This window comes from Octopus bimaculoides, chromosome 10 (assembly GCF_046866305.1).
Source record: "Octopus bimaculoides isolate indiv1 chromosome 10, ASM4686630v1, whole genome shotgun sequence".
NCBI lineage: Eukaryota > Metazoa > Mollusca > Cephalopoda > Octopoda > Octopodidae > Octopus > Octopus bimaculoides.
This window is the reverse complement of record NC_142937.1, coordinates 17,821,469-17,839,749: the sequence shown is the minus strand read 5'-3', so window position 1 is coordinate 17,839,749 and position 18,281 is coordinate 17,821,469. Positions and strand designations below refer to the sequence as shown.

At 36.6% G+C, this 18,281-nt stretch overlaps 1 protein-coding gene across 4 annotated transcripts in view; it reads right to left on the bottom strand.

The window, feature by feature from the left end:
• The window catches only part of LOC106883982 (uncharacterized), a 51,333-nt gene that overhangs the window by 7,402 nt on the left and 25,650 nt on the right, over positions 1 to 18,281 (bottom strand). For all 4 annotated transcript variants that reach the window (XM_089358432.1, XM_089358431.1, XM_089358433.1 and 1 more), the window contains exons 19-30: positions 17,904 to 18,006; positions 16,382 to 16,530; positions 15,528 to 15,716; positions 14,282 to 14,484; positions 12,919 to 13,024; positions 12,023 to 12,193; positions 11,106 to 11,185; positions 10,087 to 10,140; positions 8,253 to 8,322; positions 4,331 to 6,718; positions 3,056 to 3,184; positions 1,437 to 1,615 (exon numbers count right to left, since the gene is read on the bottom strand). In XM_089358432.1, the coding sequence (XP_089214558.1) occupies positions 1,437 to 1,615; positions 3,056 to 3,184; positions 4,331 to 6,718; positions 8,253 to 8,322; positions 10,087 to 10,140; positions 11,106 to 11,185; positions 12,023 to 12,193; positions 12,919 to 13,024; positions 14,282 to 14,484; positions 15,528 to 15,716; positions 16,382 to 16,530; positions 17,904 to 18,006 (3,821 nt within the window). The remainder of the gene's footprint in view (positions 1 to 1,436; positions 1,616 to 3,055; positions 3,185 to 4,330; positions 6,719 to 8,252; positions 8,323 to 10,086; positions 10,141 to 11,105; positions 11,186 to 12,022; positions 12,194 to 12,918; positions 13,025 to 14,281; positions 14,485 to 15,527; positions 15,717 to 16,381; positions 16,531 to 17,903; positions 18,007 to 18,281) is intronic.

The window sequence follows — 18,281 nt, the reverse complement described above, 5'->3', positions numbered from 1 at the left end:
GATGAGATGTGGTGTGCAAAAGAGACTGCACTGGTATGGTTGAGGACAGCTGTGTGAAGAAGTGTCACACTAACGGTGGAGGGAACCTGTGGATGAGGTAGACCCAGGAAGTCATGGGACGAAGTGGTGAAGCACAATCTTTGAATGTTGGGCCTTGTGGCAGTAATGACAAGTGACTGAGACCTTTGGAAATATGCTGTGCTAGAGAAGACCTGTCAAACCAAATGAAATTGTAGGTGTTGCCAATGCCAGTGTCACATAACTGGTATGTAAAAAGCACCCTTCAAATGCTGGGTGATATGGTGTGCTTGTAAAGACCTGTTGAGCCGAGTGAAATCCTAGTCGTGGCCAATGCCAGTGCCATCTGACTCGCACCTATGTTGGTTGCATATAAAAAGCACCATTTGAGCATTGGGCCTCATAGAGGCAGTGACAAGTGACCGAGACCTTTGGTAATATACTGATTGCGTGGACCTGTTAAGCCAAGTGAGACTAGTTGTGGCTGATGCTGGTGTCAGGTCAATGGCATGTAAAAAATACCCATTACACTCTCGGAATGGTTGGCATTAGGAAGGGCATCCAGTTGTAGAAACCTTGCCAAATGAGATCGGAACCTGGTGCAGCTTACCAGTTTTCAATCAAAACTGTCCAACCCATGCCAGCACGGAAAACAGACATTAAATGATGATGGAACATACTTTTTTGGCTTAGCTCAGAATGCTCAAGAGTATTTAAAACCAAGGAGACAAAATGATATTGAAACATTCATGATCTACCACCAACATTCTCAGAGAGCTCTGTGTTTAAAAAAAGAAGTCCCTTGAGAAAGTTTCAAGACAAAATGCTAAAACTAGTGTCATTCCATGTTTGTACATACATACATATGTGTGTGTATGAGCGAGTTATGTCTATCATCAGCATCATTTTAATGTCCTCTTTTCTGTACTTGTATTGGTTACATCTTTTCTACAGCCAGATGATCTTCTTGTTACCTATTCTAACTTGTTTCCAAGCAAAATATTTCTCCGTAACCAAACAGGTTTTCACAGACAACTGGAACTGAATGACACTTCTTGTACAACAGTACAAGGAAACACACACAACAGGCTTCTCTGCATACGAAATCCAATTTCAAGGTGTTGGTTAGCCTGAAGATAGATTACAATACAAACATACCAATTGATAAATCTAAACACACAAAGGGTCATGATGTTTGCAAGCTTGTCTAGATTAGGGAGATTAAGGACACAAGGGTCCAGTTATCCTGCTTGTATGTGTTAACCCAGCAGCATGGTAGTGTCTTCTGTCAAAAAGGAAAACTGAAAGCAGTTAATACCACAATACTAAGAAGATAGAATAGAGTCTATATATATATTATGTTATACACATCGTTGATGTATTCAATAAACTGGAAAACTTTTCAGGAAGCAACTTACCACATGGAGGAAGTAAGCTGTGGAAGAATCAGGCTGATGGGTTCCTGACATGAAACAAGCTCTGCAAATACTGGTCCAGTGCTACTGAGTTGAGATTCTTGGGTGCTGCTGTAGCTACTCTGAGAACTACCAGGGCTGTTACTGCTGCCAGAGATACTGTTAGATATAGAATCTCTTTTCTATATAAAAAGAAAAACATTTGAGTTACATAAGAAATTACAGAAATGATGACAAACTGAATAAAACGAAGTACTGCATGTGGAGATGTAATGTGAGTGGATGGCTTCAAGGAGGGGGAGGTAGCTGAAGAAAGGCAGCACCTATGACCATTTTACAAGACCTCCAAGGCTAATGAAGGGAACTGGAGAAATAGACTGAGATTGCAAGGTTGTGAATCAGGCCTGGTGTGAATGCATGAAGCTGAGGTAGACCTCCAAAAGCCAAGTAGGGGTGTAAAAACAAGCACAATCCAACCAATGCTTCCAACCCCCATATTATTCATCTAACGAATTTTGCAAAGTTTTAGATTGAGTCACAGTGGGATTGAACCTGGAGCCACATGAAGATAAAATAAACTTCTTAATCATAAAGCCATGTTTGCATGCACTGAAAGCCAGGTGCAAAGAGCAATCAAGTGGCTATTTGGTGTTTGATACACTTGGGTATTAATGGCTTGCATGGAAACAGATGTGCATTGGTGACAAGCATGGAAAAGTGAATGTTAAAACTGTGATGATGATGAAGCAGCACAAAGGAGGAACGATGACATATGACCAAATGCTGTCAATATTTAGTTCTGCTCTTTTATGTTCCAAATTAAAATCGGGTTTTGAGATAACATTACTTTCCACCCCTCCAGGGTTTCTTAAGTCGAGGTTTTGAGTTACTTCAGAATGGGGTGCAAGTAACAGATGACTAAAACTTGCAACAAAGTTTTAATTAAAAATTTGAAATATTATATATATATATATATATATATATGTATATATATGTATATATATGTATATATATATACATACATACATACACGTCATCATCATTTTAATGTCCATATTCCATCATGGCACACAGGTTGGATGGTTTGACAAGATCCAATTAGCCTGAAGGCTGCATTAGTTTCTAATATCTGTTCTGGAAGGGTTTTTACAGCTGGGTGCCCTTCTTAATACTAACCACTCTACAGAGTAAAATGGGTCCTTTTCTTTTTTTTTCTTTCTTGGTAGCACCAGCACCATTGAGGTCACCAAGTAACTTACAAGACAAGACCCATGAAAGAGCGAGGAGCTTTTTTTTTTTAAAAATTTAAGTAGGAGTATGAGACAAAAATGGCTGACTAACACTGCTTCAGGTTGAAGAAAAATACTGGCCAAAAACTGAAGTTACTTCAATCAAAATATACCTTCACACACAAATTGGCTGTTTCTACTGTTGAGAGAAAAATCATTACTTGCTGCAGGAAGAGCAGAAATGCTACTACTGGACTTTAATACTTTACAAAAACAGACCAAATAACTTGCAGTATTTGGCAATATCCATTACATATAGGATTCAAATCCTGCTCAGGTTGTAGGACAATGACTGAAATGAGTAAATAAATGAGAAGAAAAGAAAAGACAAACCTTGTAATTGGAAAGAAGACTACGGCGTGATGATCTGGAACTGCAAGGTGTGAGCCGCCTCTTTTGTGACATGGGGGATGGTAAAGTTTTCTCTTCAAATATTGGATCAGCAAACGACACTCTCCGTTGCTGCAACATAAAGACATTTGCATATTAATAATTATAATTAACCTACTTTAATAACTAAAGACTTGATATTAATTTTACAACCATTTTCCTACACTAGCATGGGTTAGATGGATAGGTTGTTGAGGCACTGTTTAATAGCCCAATGGCTTCGTTTTTTAAGTAAGGATCTCTTATCCTCTTCAGCTTCGAAAGCATTGAGTATTGACTGAGGAGATGCCAAGAACAAGCCTGCTTAAATTTTCTGATTGTCATGTGTGTGTTTGCTTACATCTGAACTCGTTTATGACAGTTCTTTTCAGTTTCCATCACAAGGATTTGGCCAGCCCAGGCTTCTAGCAAAAGGCTCTTGCCCATGGCCCCATGCAATGGGGCCAAACCTAAAATGTGGTTGTGTTGCTAATTTAACCATATAAGCCATGCCTGTGCCTTTATCACTGGAAAATTCAGTTTTGTATCAACAATAGTTGAAAATAATTCTTCAGGTAAAAAAAAAAATAAAAATAAAAAAAACTAATGTGTGGCAACCAGGTGTTGCCACTAAGACTTATTTCCAACAAGGAACCAAGAGTTGAAACTACAGACAAATGAAATTGTTATTTTTGAGTTTTTAGTTTTGTACCTATAATCAATTGTATTTTTCTTCACTGGTGTTTATTAACCCTTTTGTTATATTTCTGTTGAAATAGTCTTTTGTTTCAGCCAACTTTGAAAGTAACAAAGTATCTAATAAAATAACTTGGCCATTATTAAATTGATGTCTAGAACATCAATTAACACGGAATTCTGATGAAATGCTTTAAATTTAGATCAAGTTAAAAACAAGAAGTTTGCATCATAGAACTAAGGGTGGGTTTAAGTGAGTTGGTATCAAAAGGATTACAGAAATTCTAATGATAATATTACAATGAGCAAAAGCAGAATTCAAGCAATTTATTCATCATCATCATTGTTTAATATCTGACTTCCATGCTAGCATGTGTGGGATGGTTTCACAAGAACCAGCCAGGTAGAAGCCTGCACCAGACTTCAGTGATTGTTTTGGCAGGATTGTTTTTACAGCTGTATGTCCTTCCTAACACCAACCACTCAGCAGAGTGGACTTTGTGGTTTTTACGTAGCAAAAAATCAATCTGTAAGTAAACTTACCTTATTTGGTGGTGATGGTGTTTCACCATTATTCTGTAGTCTCTTCTTTAGAATACCAGTTGTTGGTGAATAAACAGATGAAGGGGAACAGGTAGCAGAAGGACAACTTTCAGGGGTATCACAGAGTGAGGAGGATAAGAACTGCTTTTCAGAGGAAAAAATGTCTGTTGTAGCAGTGGTGTAGTCATCACCCTCAACAGTTGTGTTCCCATGAATTGGAGAAGTTTTCATCACAGACTTTGGAGTTGCACTTTTTTTGGCAGCAGACATAGAACAGTTTGAAACCTTAATACCATAAACAAAACTATCAGAGAACTTGGACGGAAATCCTCGATTACCAGAACGCAACCGAAGTGATTTCTTTGGTGTATCAACTTTGGATAAAACAGGTTTATTCTCTGATTCTTGGTCCACAAAGTTCTCATTTACTTCAGAATCCACAATAGCTGCTGGCTGCAGCACTGAGCTCTCAGTTTCACAAACAGTCATTGATGGACTGGCATCACTTTGCGTCTCATTTTCTGAATCCAGCTTCAGATCCCCACAACTATCATCATCTCCCTCAAACTTTTCAGACATTACTGCTAGGCTTGAACCTTCAGCCATCGTGATTTCTGAAGCATTAGACTTCACTGTTACTGACTGTGCATCCTCCACAACATTGTCTATTTTTATTTCCTCTTCCTCAGTCAAATCTGGCTCAACTTCCTGGTTTTCTTGTTTGATCTTTCTCTTTTCTTCTTGAACTAAATCCAACTCCTCTCTCTCTTCTTTCAGCCCAGCTAAATTTAATTCAACTTCATCACTTAAATCTGAGTCAAAGCTGTCTCTTTTATGCTCAGATTCAGGCTCAACAACATCTGATTTAACTGATTCAACCTCCTCTTCAACCACATCTGATACAACATTCTTTTCCTGCTCAACAACATTTGTCATTTCCTGCTCACAAGAGAACCTTTCAGTTTCTCCAAAAGGACAACTATTAATGGAATCACCATTGACCACAGCAGTAATAGTTTCACAATAGGTTTTATCTTGAGTTTTAGAAATTTTCATGCTGTCTTTTGCATTTTTCTCAACAGATGTTAATTTCTTTACATTATTATTTCGTCTGTGTGTCGGGTTCTTGTTTTTTTCAGACACATTCAGAGCTTTTCGAGCTTTGATTTCTTTTCCAATTTTCTTTCTGGAAGTGGATTTATTTGCAGGATTTTCTGAGTTTTGAGTCGCTTTTTTCCGTGCACGAAGAGTCTTTACGCATGAGCGTGTCCTAACAGGTGATATTCGACGATCAGTATTTTGGACAATTTTAGTAACCTTCAAAGGTTTCCTTTTACGAGATCCTATAATAGGTTTAGACACTGGTAAAACATCTGATTTGTGAAGCTGTTTGAAAGGACTAATAGTACCACCATGGTGATCAGTTATTTTGTCCTTGTCACAAGCAACATGCTGATTATCATTCTGAATATTAACAGAATTATTTTCTTCCAAATTTGGTTTTTTAATTTCTGATATTCTCTCATCTGAATCTAATTTTCGTTTCTGTGATATAGCAGCCATATTTTGATTAGGTATCACACTTTCAGAGTCAGGAATACTCTCATTTTCGCTTGGTAGAAATAATTTACTTTGGCAAATATCCTTTCCAGAAGTCTTTTTATTTGAAATATCTTTGGAATTATTTTGCTTAGGAATTACTTCCAATTGCTCCTCCTTCATGGCAAGTTCAACCTCACTTGCCTCTTTCAATTCAAAACCACCAGAAGAGCTAATGGCACTGTTAGAATCAGCGTTCTCTGCAAGATCAAAGGACAATCGCCTGATATTGACGCTAGTGTTAACTTCTCTTGTCAAAGTTTTGACAGGTGTTTCCAAGACAGATTCACCTGTAGACTGACGGTCAGAGCACATCTTGATTGGGGACTGAGTTTCTTCAACAAATAAGTTACTTTGCACTGGTCTGTCTGAAGGATGGCTTTGTTCAGCAGACAAACTGTCATTTGTAAGAGAGTCTTGAGCAACAATTGAAGTTACATGAGGCTCCATGAGAAGAGGAACAGAAGGAACCTTTAAAGACTGACTAGTGCAAAGCCAATTCTGTAATGATGTTGGCTGATCTTCTGAAGTATTCTTTGACGTTTTTCCAGGTTTGATACTGACTGGTTCTTTGTTTTTGGTGAGCTTGGTTTTAGCAGGGCTTGACGCTGGTTGTATTTTAGTGTACGGTTCTAATTTCACTCCAATGTTTTGGGGCTTTTCAGTATATTCAGTGACTTTTTCACAGCCAATTGCAGGTGACAGTTCAGGGAGTTTCGTGTCTTTGGCAAATGTAACCCTCTTAGTGGACTTGCCATAATTTTCTTGATTTGATTTATTTGTAGCTATCTGAAAATAGAATTTAATGTGACTTTAAAAACAAGAAATTACATACATGAAAAATAGAAATACAAAAATAAAACCAGAAATTATCACATGGATGAGTGAACAGCTTTTAACGTGCAACATTTAATTTAGTAAAAAAAATCACAGGAGCTTAAAGAGCAATCTGCATCATTTTAACATCCACTTTCCATACATTGAGGTAGATTTTCTATGACCAGATTTCCCTTCCTGTTGCCAATCCTGACAGGAGATTGGAAATAAAAGACACTACTTGTCTAACATGGACATTCATTTACAACTATCACACGACATTGAGACAAGGAGACATATATATATATATATATATGCACACACAGGATGGGCATCTTTCAGGTTTCATCTACCAAATCCACTCACAAAACTTTGGTTGACCAGGAACTACATTAGAACTGGCCCCAAGCTGCCAAGCAGTAGGCCTGAACTCAAAAACTCGAAACTATGTAGTTAGGATGTAAACTTCTGAACCATAGTTACGACTGTGCCAGCCACACTTGTGTAAATTGTATCTGACTGAGTTTCCCAGATTATAATTATGTGACTTTACTGTGTTGCATGCAGAATGACACAAATATAAAAGGTTAATCTAATCAAGATAATAACCTCTCAATAAGCATATTCTTGCTGACAAGAATATACTATATTCATCTCCTAACAAACGAATGCATCTAATAGTAAATTGTACAGGGCTTTAGGTTCGGGCGATTTTTTTTTTTTGGGGGGGGGGGGGGGGGGGTTAAAATAATCAAGGCACAAGTATAGCTATGCAGTTAGGATGTTTGCTTTCCAACCAAGTGGTTTCAGGCTCAGTCCTAAGGTATGACACCTTGGGCAAGTGTCTTCTACTACTATAACCCCAAGACAACCTGCACCTTGAGAGTGGATCTAGTTAACTGGAACTGAAAGGAGCCTGTTGTATAGATACAAGTGTGTGTGTGTGTGCCATTGTCTTGACATCACATGACAGCCATGAATGAATGTCACCTTCAAACAAGCAGCATCATTCATTTCTAATCTTCTGTGAAAACCTGTCTAGCCATTTGGGTTCATTACTTTACATGGAAACAGGTAAGTGCTGGCACCAAGAAGGGCAGTTGGCTGTAGAAAATTCTGCCACAATTTAGCTTCATCAGACACATGCAAGCACAAAAAAAAAAAAAGTGATAAATGAGGATGACAAATAGTGACAGTAGTTATTTAGCCAACTCTGATTACATAGACCTATGATTAAAACTTTCCAGTTGTGACCATCCTGTCTTGTATATATCCATGACTACATTATCTAACATATGCTTCCTTTAAAAATCATTGTATGTGTGATTTGAGGATGACATGGTTGGTATTTCTAGCAAATTGAGTGATGATGTTGAGACTCCTTCCATGGAAATGTTTGTTGTTGATGGAAGTGAAGCATAAAGATCAGTCTAGTTGTCATTTGTATTAACCACAAAATTCTTCCAGACACAGAATGTTGTAGAATTTGCAATAAAAAGGAACTCACCAAATTATACTGTGATGAAGTCTCATCCGAACTGAAACTCAAGACTGGTGAAGTGACCATGTGATTCGAACTGAAGTAAAAGAGAAAACAGAAGTTGTACAATTAGTACATTTAATCAGGAAACTAAGACAGAAAAGGGAAAAAGGATAAAACAACAAAACCCAGCCCTTTCTCGTTGAAACTTTCACATGTTACTTTAATTTACAACATTGTTTCATTTTTAAATTTTAATTTTTCTCATGTTTGAAGCTATTTGTGAGAGATTTTCTATAACCTTCCAATGCCCATTCCAAGTAAGGTAATATTTCCCCATTGCTAGATATACGCTTCAAAAAAGACTAAAACTGAAAACCATTTGTACAACGGAGATGCTCATTTACAACTGTGTGATGTCAACAAAAGGAGAAACGGATACACCCCCTCTCGAAAACATACACATTGTGTGCATGTGTGATGGACTCTTCCATCAAAGACAAACATATGAGCGTTCAGATTTCACCAAATGACCTGCACAAATATCTGAACTGTACATTAGCTCACACCCTACATCAAATTGATGTTGCATGAATAGGTGCAGTTACCATGCATAGGTGTCAAAATGATCACAGAATAAACAGAGATGAATTGTTTTGCTCAAAAACATAAAGCACCACCTGGCCTAGGAACTGAAATTACAATCTAAAGATCATGAGTGTAACACCCTAACTACTAGGCCAAGCGCCCTCATGTGTGTATATTCCCTCTCTGTTTATTTTCTTATTCCTTTCTGTTGAAGAACATAGGCTTGAAACATAAAAGACTTTTTCATTTACCCGAGTGTCAAACTAATACACTTGCTTGTTCATATACATACACAAAGTTGTTGGTATTAATAAGGGCATCCAGCCATAGAAACCATACCAAATCAGACTCTTAAGCAGTGTTTCTCAACAGGAGTCCATATGATTTTATTGTTAAAATCTGATGGGAAATAAATTAGTTATACTTCTACAATACACCAAATATACAATTTATACAATTCCTATTAATATTTAATTATAAAAAATATAAGATTTTTTTATAAACATCAAATAGCTACAAGGGTCCATTGGAGTAAAATAGGAATCAAAGGGGTCCATTGGTGAAAAAAGGTTGAGGAGCACTGCTCCAGAGTACAACACAGTTCTTTGCCCCACAGGATCCTATCACAACCATTCAACTCATTCAATATGGAGTTAAATGATGATGATGTAGGCTTAAGTGTGAAGAAGGGCATCAAAGCTGTAGAAACAATGCCAAAGCAGACTTGGAACCTAGCAGAGCCGCATCTGTTCTTGTCAAACTGTCCAAGTCATGTCAGCACAGAAAAAAAAAAGAGTGCTAAATGATAATATGAGGGACTTCGTTCAGTTTTTGCCTACCAAATCTACTCTCAAGGCTATAGTGGTAGACATTTGCTGATTGGGGTCACACAGTAGGACTGAGCCTGAAACCATGAGGTTAGAGAATGCATTGAAGAAATTTTAGTTGCATGAAATGACCCCATTACTTACTCTATCAGTGTTTTTTGCCAAACTGCTAAGTTACAGGGATGTAAACACACCAACACCAGTTGTGAAGCAGTGGTAGGGGACAAACACAGACACACACATACATGTATATATATGACAATCTTCTTTCACTTTCTGTGTACCAGATCCACTCACAAAGCTTTGCTCGGCCCAAGGTGCCATGCAGTGGGACTGAACCCAGAACAATGTGGTTGGGAAGCAAACTTCTTACTAGAAATACAACAGGTCATCTTACAAAAATAAACACTTTGTTGCAGATTAAAGCTTTCAAGAAAAATACTCACTACATGGAATCTTGAGACTGGTCAAGGCTATTATACATTGCAGGAAGACAATACCTGTTACAAAAAATAAATAAGCAAATAGATAAATATAAGAAGAAAAAAAAGGTGGTAAGCTGGATCTAATTACTTTAGCAGTGGTATAAGACTTTCAGCAAGTATGTCAACTACCTTTAAAATCTATTAGATACATCTATTTTTTCTTTTGTGATATCTTAAGTCCTGTACCAAATGCATGTAACTACAACCGTTGCTGAGTCTTGAATTGTATATTAATTGTAATTCAAATAGTGTTGCTGTTTGGGAGTGCAAAACAAGAAGTACTATATGTGAGAAACAAAATTCAGTCCACTTTAATAAAAAGAAACTCCTGTCAAAAGACTTGTTTTAAAACAAATATGATTATCAATTACTTTTAAAATCTAACAATCTGATGTATCCATTTATTTCCCATGACATCAATATTAATTTTATTTAGGTAGGTATAAAGCCTACCTTTAAAGTTGCCTCAAATACCAGTAAAGAACTTTAAAAAGAAAAAAAAGAAAGAAAGAAACCCACTTGTCCAAAAATTCACCAGAATATTTGATGCTTTTCTCAAGGAAATATTTCAATTAAATGTTGTGTTGTGTTGTGTTCCTTATGCCCTTGACTTATTGACTTGCAGATTCATGAGCAGCTTAATTTTATCAGTTGTAGCACTCACTGGTCTAGCAAACAATATAATTAGTTGGTTTTTACAGGCTTGACTATGTTGGATAAGTCTGCAGTACAAAATATTGCCATTTATTTTGGTTCCTGTGTCATGATGTCTGCAAAGCAGAGCATCCACAGAGCTAATCACACCGTTTTTTCCCACTACAAGAACCATCTATTGTTAGCACACAACAATTTAACTTGGCAGGTTTCATACACACACACATCAATATTCTCACATACTGCCCAATTTCTTTCTTGGCTCACTTGTAGAACAAAAAGAATCTCACAAAAAATATAAATAAAATTAAATTGAAAATATTTACTTTCTCTCTTTCAATACTTCTTTCTGGTGTTGAGTAAGGATTCGTCTTTTATTCTGAGGAGGATCAATAACCACAAAATCCTTCAAAGTAGAAATCAAAGAGAATGTTAAATGCAGGTCACAGAAATAATTTTAATACATCAATGAATAAATCAACTTCTTAATTTTAAAATTCTAAAACTACAACAAGCTGAGTTCCTACCAGAATGAGGTCTAATTGAGATTGTGAATTAAATCCTACCAAAATCACAAACAAGCTTAATATCTTAATATGCTCTTATTCTCAGCATGCAAACCAAAAAGCTTACTGAAGAAAATTATTAATGCCAGAAAATTAAGAAGTATGTATGTACATATTATGGTTTGGTGCCCATGCACACATTAAGTAAAGGAATGTCATGGTCATACAAGCTGTGTCCACTTCCAATCCATGAAAATACGTCTGGTCATGGGGAAATATTACCTTGCTTGGTGACAGATGAGGACTGGCAACAGAAAGGGCTTCTGGCTGCTAGTAGAAATTTGATTCAATAAACTCTGTCAAACTCATGTAAGCATGGAAAAATTGATATTAGAACAACGTTAATGGTGATCAAAAAATAATAAAAGGAAATATCAAAAGAGAGTTTATATATATATGTGTGTGTGTGTGTGTGTGTGTGTGTGTGTGTGTGTTTATGCATCTGTGTTTGTCCCCTAGCATTGCTTGACAACCGATGCTGGTGTGTTTATGTCCCCGTCACTTAGCGGTTCGGCAAAAGAGACCGATAGAATAAGTACTAGGCTTACAAAGAATAAGTCCTGGGGTCGATTTACTCGACTAAAGGCGGTGCTCCAGCATGGCCGCAGTCAAATGACTGAAACAAGTAAAAGAGTAAAGAGTATATAAAAGTTATTCAAAAATATATATATAATTACCTGATCTTTCATATCACCAATTGATAACCTTTTCATCACACTGACAGCAGGTTTGTGTTTACAAAGAATACTTGGTTTTTTTGGAGAAGGAATATTCTTTAACAGACTCCCATGCATTTTATTTGGAGAGACTGGAGCAGGAACAACTTCGTCAGATACCTGGGAACTTGCCTAAAATTAAAATCAAATATGTAAGATGAGGTTAAGGTAGCTAGACTTTGCATAATTGGTTATATGTTCAAATCATGAAGACAGTTCGTGGCGTGCCAACATCAACCCTGGACATTACTGCCTTGAGTGCCAGATCACCCGCTTTGCATAGCATATGAGTGACTGAGTTTACAATATTCCCTCCGAAATAGGATGCCATTCCATTGCAGGATTACTCATTTACAGCTGACTGAACTTAAGCAACATGAAAAGAAGTTTCCCAACCCAGGGATCGAAACCATTATCTTATGGTTGCAAGTGCAACACCTTGACCACTGAGTCACACATCTTCACTAGTTTTGTCTGCCACCAAGAAATACTTTGCCTGCCCAAGAATACCTGGCTTACAAAACGTTCCAATTCACTGATAACTTTCTTAGAAGATTATTCAATCTTCTTCTTCTTCTTCTTTTTGCATGTGCAAGTATGTACCAGAGCCAATGTTTGCATTACTACAGCCACAAATGGTGACATTTCCCTGTCAACATCATCCATTACCTCTGCACTTTAAAATTCCTCTAAAATAAACAATCCCAAATACCCAACTTGATAAAGAGGTATTTCTTGGCATCAGGAAGTCTTCAGCCATAAAATTCTTGCCTCAAACACATCATCATCTAAGCCATGCCAGAATGGAAAAACTGGTGTTAAAGAAATGCATGAAGAAATAAGAATAAAGATCTTACCTGACTATACTGACTGGTAGGTGTTTCTTCAATCACATGAATTTCTGTGCTTATCCAGCCTGGCAATCTGATTACCATTTTCTCTTTCACTTTGACTAAAGTACGACTGCAGAACAAAAACGACAATAATAATGGTTTCAAATTCTGTCACAAAGTCAGGAACTTCAGAGGAAGGGGTAAGTTGATTATACCAACCCCAAAAGGATGAATGGCAAAGGTGACCTCGGCATAATTTGAACTCAGAAAGTAAAGATAGATGAAATGCCACTAAGCATTTTGCTCAGCAAGCTAACAATTCTGCCAGCTCGCAGCCTTAAGAACAAGAATGGTTTCTGATCTAGGCAAAGGCCAGCAATTTTGAGGGGAGAGAGTTAGTGAAAAGCATCAACCCCACTCATGGGAAATTGAACTCAGAATGTAAAGAGCCAGTAAATTTCAGAAAAGGGTTAAATCAATACCACTGAGCCAAGTACTTGACTGGTATATATTTTACCAACCACAAAATATGAAATGCAAAATCAATCTCACTGGAATATGAACACAGAATGTAAAGAGAAGAGCACAAAAAAAATACTGCTAAGCATTTTCTCCAACACGCTAATGATTCTGTCAGCTGACCGAATAATAATTTCAAATTTTGGCACAAGGCCAGCAATTTTAGGATAGAGAGGGTTAGTCAATTACATCAACCCCAAAAGGATGAAAGGTAAAGTGGACCTAGGTGGAATTTGAACTCAGAATGTAAAGACAGATGAAATGCCACTAAGCATTGTTGTCCTGTGTGCTAACAATTCTACCAGCTTGAAGACAAGAGCAGGACCAAAAATTTGAAGGAAAGGAACAATCAGTTCATAGCAACCACAGTACTTGACCAATATTTTAAAGTCCAGAAGGATGCAAGGCAATAAATAATGGTGTGGTGGTGTATGTAATAATAATATTTTCAATTTAAGCCAAAGACATTTTGGGAAAGAGGAGACATCAAATCAGCCCGAGGGGGATGAAAGTAAAGTTGACCAAACCAGGATTTGAACTTAGAAATAAATATTCATAAAGCCATTTAACCTGACACTCAGCTGATTCTGCTATCCACCAGTGTTTACATGAAATAAGATGAGTCGTGGAAGCAGCCCCTTTATGGTAACACAATTTGCTAAAAATAATAGTCAAACCTCACCCCAATGTCTTTTACTAACAAGATATATGGGGTGTAGAAAGAGGGTTGGGGAGGATCATCATGGCAGATCTACCGTTGATTGTAAGTCAGCTGGATCAGGACTGACCTAGGGCTAAACAAAAACACAAGAAACGAGATAGCTTATATCCAATTCTTAGACACTAATTAAATTCCAAAAACACTTACCGTAGAGAATCTGTATAAGCTAGTGAAGGAGTTTGGCTGAAAGTGGCCTTCCATAACTGAGCTGTTTGGTTTTTGATGAATCTCCGTGGGTGAAGAAAGTTTGCTTCCAGCAGCGGCGCCAAAACATTCAGAAAGTCTGTATCATACATACCTTTATAGGTATTCTGTATACTGTTGATAATATCTTGCCATAATTTGTCATGCTAAAATATTGGATTGGAAAAAAAAATTATTTGAATAGTTTTTCTTCTAAAAGGAAATTAATTATCTAACAGCATAAAGAAATTCCCATCACCAAAATTACTCTATTTACTTGTGTCGTTATTAGCATTAACTGATACCCGAATAATTAATCTGTAGCGAGTGACTGAGTCTCATCCTGATGGGTGCAAGTACCTGGGGTGGCTGCTCAGGCCAACAATAGTATAGAAGAGCCAGGGATGGGTTGGTGAGGCACGAGGAAGTGCAAGTCACTATTCGTGTCTTTAACAATGACATGCCACCATTTTGAGTGATCCTTGGTGATTATGTATGTGAGAAATTTAATTAAGAGCATCCAAGCCAATTTTGGGAAGCAGGACTCAAGTATAAAAGATTAAGAGGATAAAGAACTAGTTTTCTTTATGCATTTCAGTGTTCTATAAAAAAGAACTTGCTAACAAATACAAGCAATATTATATGCTTAGTCAACTATAGAGGCAGGTTTGAGATTCTTGGTATGTCTTGCACAATTTTTGCAAACAAAAGATGCTCATAACTATGTTCAAACTGTTCATTGTTTAATAGACTAAGAGATTATTAGCTTGCATGGTAACAGATCCAGGTTTGGTGATAGGAAGGGCATTTAACAAGATGAATTCTGAGCCAAGCAAGCTTGGAAAAGTGGATGTTAAAAACGAGGGGAGGGGGTGCTCAAGTTAATTTAACCCATTAACTTATTTCTGCTGGACTGTACTGCCTTTGTTTCAATTAATTTTGAAAAAAAGAATTTAATAAAATGTCATTATTAGGCTGGTTTTTGGAACAAATTGAAGCGAAATTCCAACGGAGGGTTTTTAATTCGAATCACTCTAAAGAGATTTGTATCATAGAATGAGGGGTTAGTGTCAGGCAGTTTGTATCAAAGCAGTTAAGATTGCATTGATGAGACTTGGCAGAATTCTATAAAATTGTTAAAACGGTTAAGAGGTTAACTGGCTCAGCCTCAAAATAAGGCACAAGAAAAAAAGAAAAGAAAAAGGGTTACCTTTGGGAGTGAGCTTGAAGGAAATACTTTATAACTGGCTTTAGCAAGAACAAACAAGCTGCTAACAGCCTTGGAAGTTTTTTCGAAGAGTAAAGGAACTGAATTTGGAGAGGTTATTTCTGTGAACAGAGTAATCATGGTTCCAGTAAGGTGTCTGGCAGCTGATTGGAGTGAAGCAAAATTTACAGTCTGAAAATTAAAGTAACATTTAAAAATAAAATTTAAATGATTAAAATCAGCAACAGAAAGAATTTAACATTAGATATCATTATAAGCACTCATTTAACCCTATTGTAATCATATTTCTGTTGAAATATATTGCCTCTGATTCAATCAATTTTGAAAATAATGAACTTGTGATTTAAAAAAAGTTTGTATCAAATGGATTAAGGCAGTAAAAAGAAACAGGATCAGTGACAGGCCTTGAGTTACATATCTGTCACTATGTTAGTCAGTCGCTTTACTGATTACACTATAAAATGCCAGCTATTCCAGCTTCTCAAATTAGCTTTAACTCTTCTGATGCCAACACGCTTGAAATTCCTCTTGGTTCGATGATACAAGCTTACTGTTTTAAAACCATTTATATTAAAACTTTCCATCAAAATTACATGTTAAATCTATATTCCATCATTTAGCATCTATTCTCCTTGCTGGCATGAGTAGGAGGGTCTGACAGGACGAGGCAAGCCCAATATCTACTTTGGTGTGGTTTCTACGGCTGAATGCACTTCGTAACAGTAACCACTTTACAGAATGCACTGGGTGATTTTCTTGTACCACCAGCACAGGTATGGTTGTTAAGTAATTTGCAAAACAGGAAAATTGCAGAAAAAGGAAAAAAACGTTCATACCTGTCTGTCAATACTATTCTCACATTCTTCCCTATTGACCTGCTCAAAGACAGAATTGGTGACAAGCACAACCAAATCAATAACAGAATTCAGATTTTTCAAAGGATTCTGCTTTCGTTTGCCACCCCATTTTCCAGGACTGCCAAGAGCTGCAAAATAAATTTTAAAATTTCAACAATTCTTAAATTCTTTTATGGGTTCAATCATAAAAATGTGAACATACTGGAGCAAGGAATAGCCAATTCCATTGACATTCCCTTCCCAATGTTTGCTATATCAACTGTTAATTACATTTTTAATTGAGGAAGCATGAAAGTGGTGTGGATCAGGATAGAATTTGAACTCAAACTGTAAATGAAACACCATAAAATATTTTGTCTGAACAATACTGAATCTCTTTTAGCCAGGTATTTACTGGAACAGAGAGGAGGGAGGAACATTCTTTTAATACTTCTTATTCATCAGAATACTGACAGAAAAAAGATAAGATTTTCAGTAGAATAAAATCTAACAACTGTGAAGTTGAAGTATTGGACAAATGATGCCATGAGAATAAATTTTTCTTACTCCTAGTCTTTGTTGTATTCCCTGACTGAAACCAGGTTTTACTTATAAATTCATTTGGGAAGCTAGTATTAGAAAGACCCTCTCATGGGGTGAGGGACTTAGCAGTTTGCAATCAAATTAGCAAAATATATCTTTAATTTCTTTGCAAACCTCAGGAGATCTACAGGGACTTCATTTTCATATAGTATTTTCTATATATTTTCATATATTACTTTACCAGAGAGAGAGAGAGAGTCAGACAAACAAAGAGAGAAAGAAATTTCCACTGCTCCCCCCTTAGTTAACATGTCAAGTGGTTATTTATTAACCTTCTGGTACAGTATTTCCCAATGGATAGATTCGTAAATTGAAAGGCATGATAAATAAAATGTTTAATCCAGTGTCAACCAAAGTGCCTGCAGAGTGTGTGTTTGTCAAGGATCAAATATCTTATTCATCATATAGTGAGGGCACATGGCCTAGTGGTTGGGGTGTTGCAATCACGATTGTGAGATTGTGGTTTCAATCCTTAGACTTTGTGGTGTGTTGTATTCTTAAGCAAAACACTTCATTTTGCATTACTCTGCGATCACTTCAACACTTGATACATGCCACACAGTGTACCTGTTCAGGTAACATTTAATTTGATGGAGAGAGTGAGCCAATGTACAGCACACACGTTTGTTCACTATAAACAAATCATTTGGGCAGGTCGTTCAGCAAAAACTGAACATTCACACATTATCTTCAACAAGGGAGTCCATTACATATATGTATATATATATTGGAACTCACAAACTGCTAGTTGATAGCTTAATGTCACACCCACCAAGCTATTCCTTCTAAATTAACAGCAAGCTAATGTCAGAACAATAATTATCAATAATAATTTAGAAAAAAATTAAACTTTTTTTTAAAATCAATAAAAAATTAAAAACAACATGAGCAAATAGAAAAAGAAAAACAAACAACTTACCAAAAGAAGTGTTTCGGCTGTGAGGGGAAAAATCCACATAACTTAGCAAGATTTCACAAATCAAAGTTAGTTGCTCGAGAAACAAGGCGTCAGTTTTTAGTTTCTGAAGAAATCCAAAGCAAGATAAATTAGAATAGAACTGTTTCCTCATACATAAATATTTTGGAACATAGAATTTTTTGATTAATTCTGCATGGTTTTATATTTAGTCTTATATAGAGATAATTTTGAAGGAAAAAAAACATGCGGTACACTCTGTAAAGTGGTTGGTGTTAGCAAGGACATCCAGCTGTAGAAACCAAATCAAAGCAGACAGTGGAGTCTTGCAGTCTTCTCACATACCAGTTCCTGTTGAATGATTCAACTTATGCAAGTACA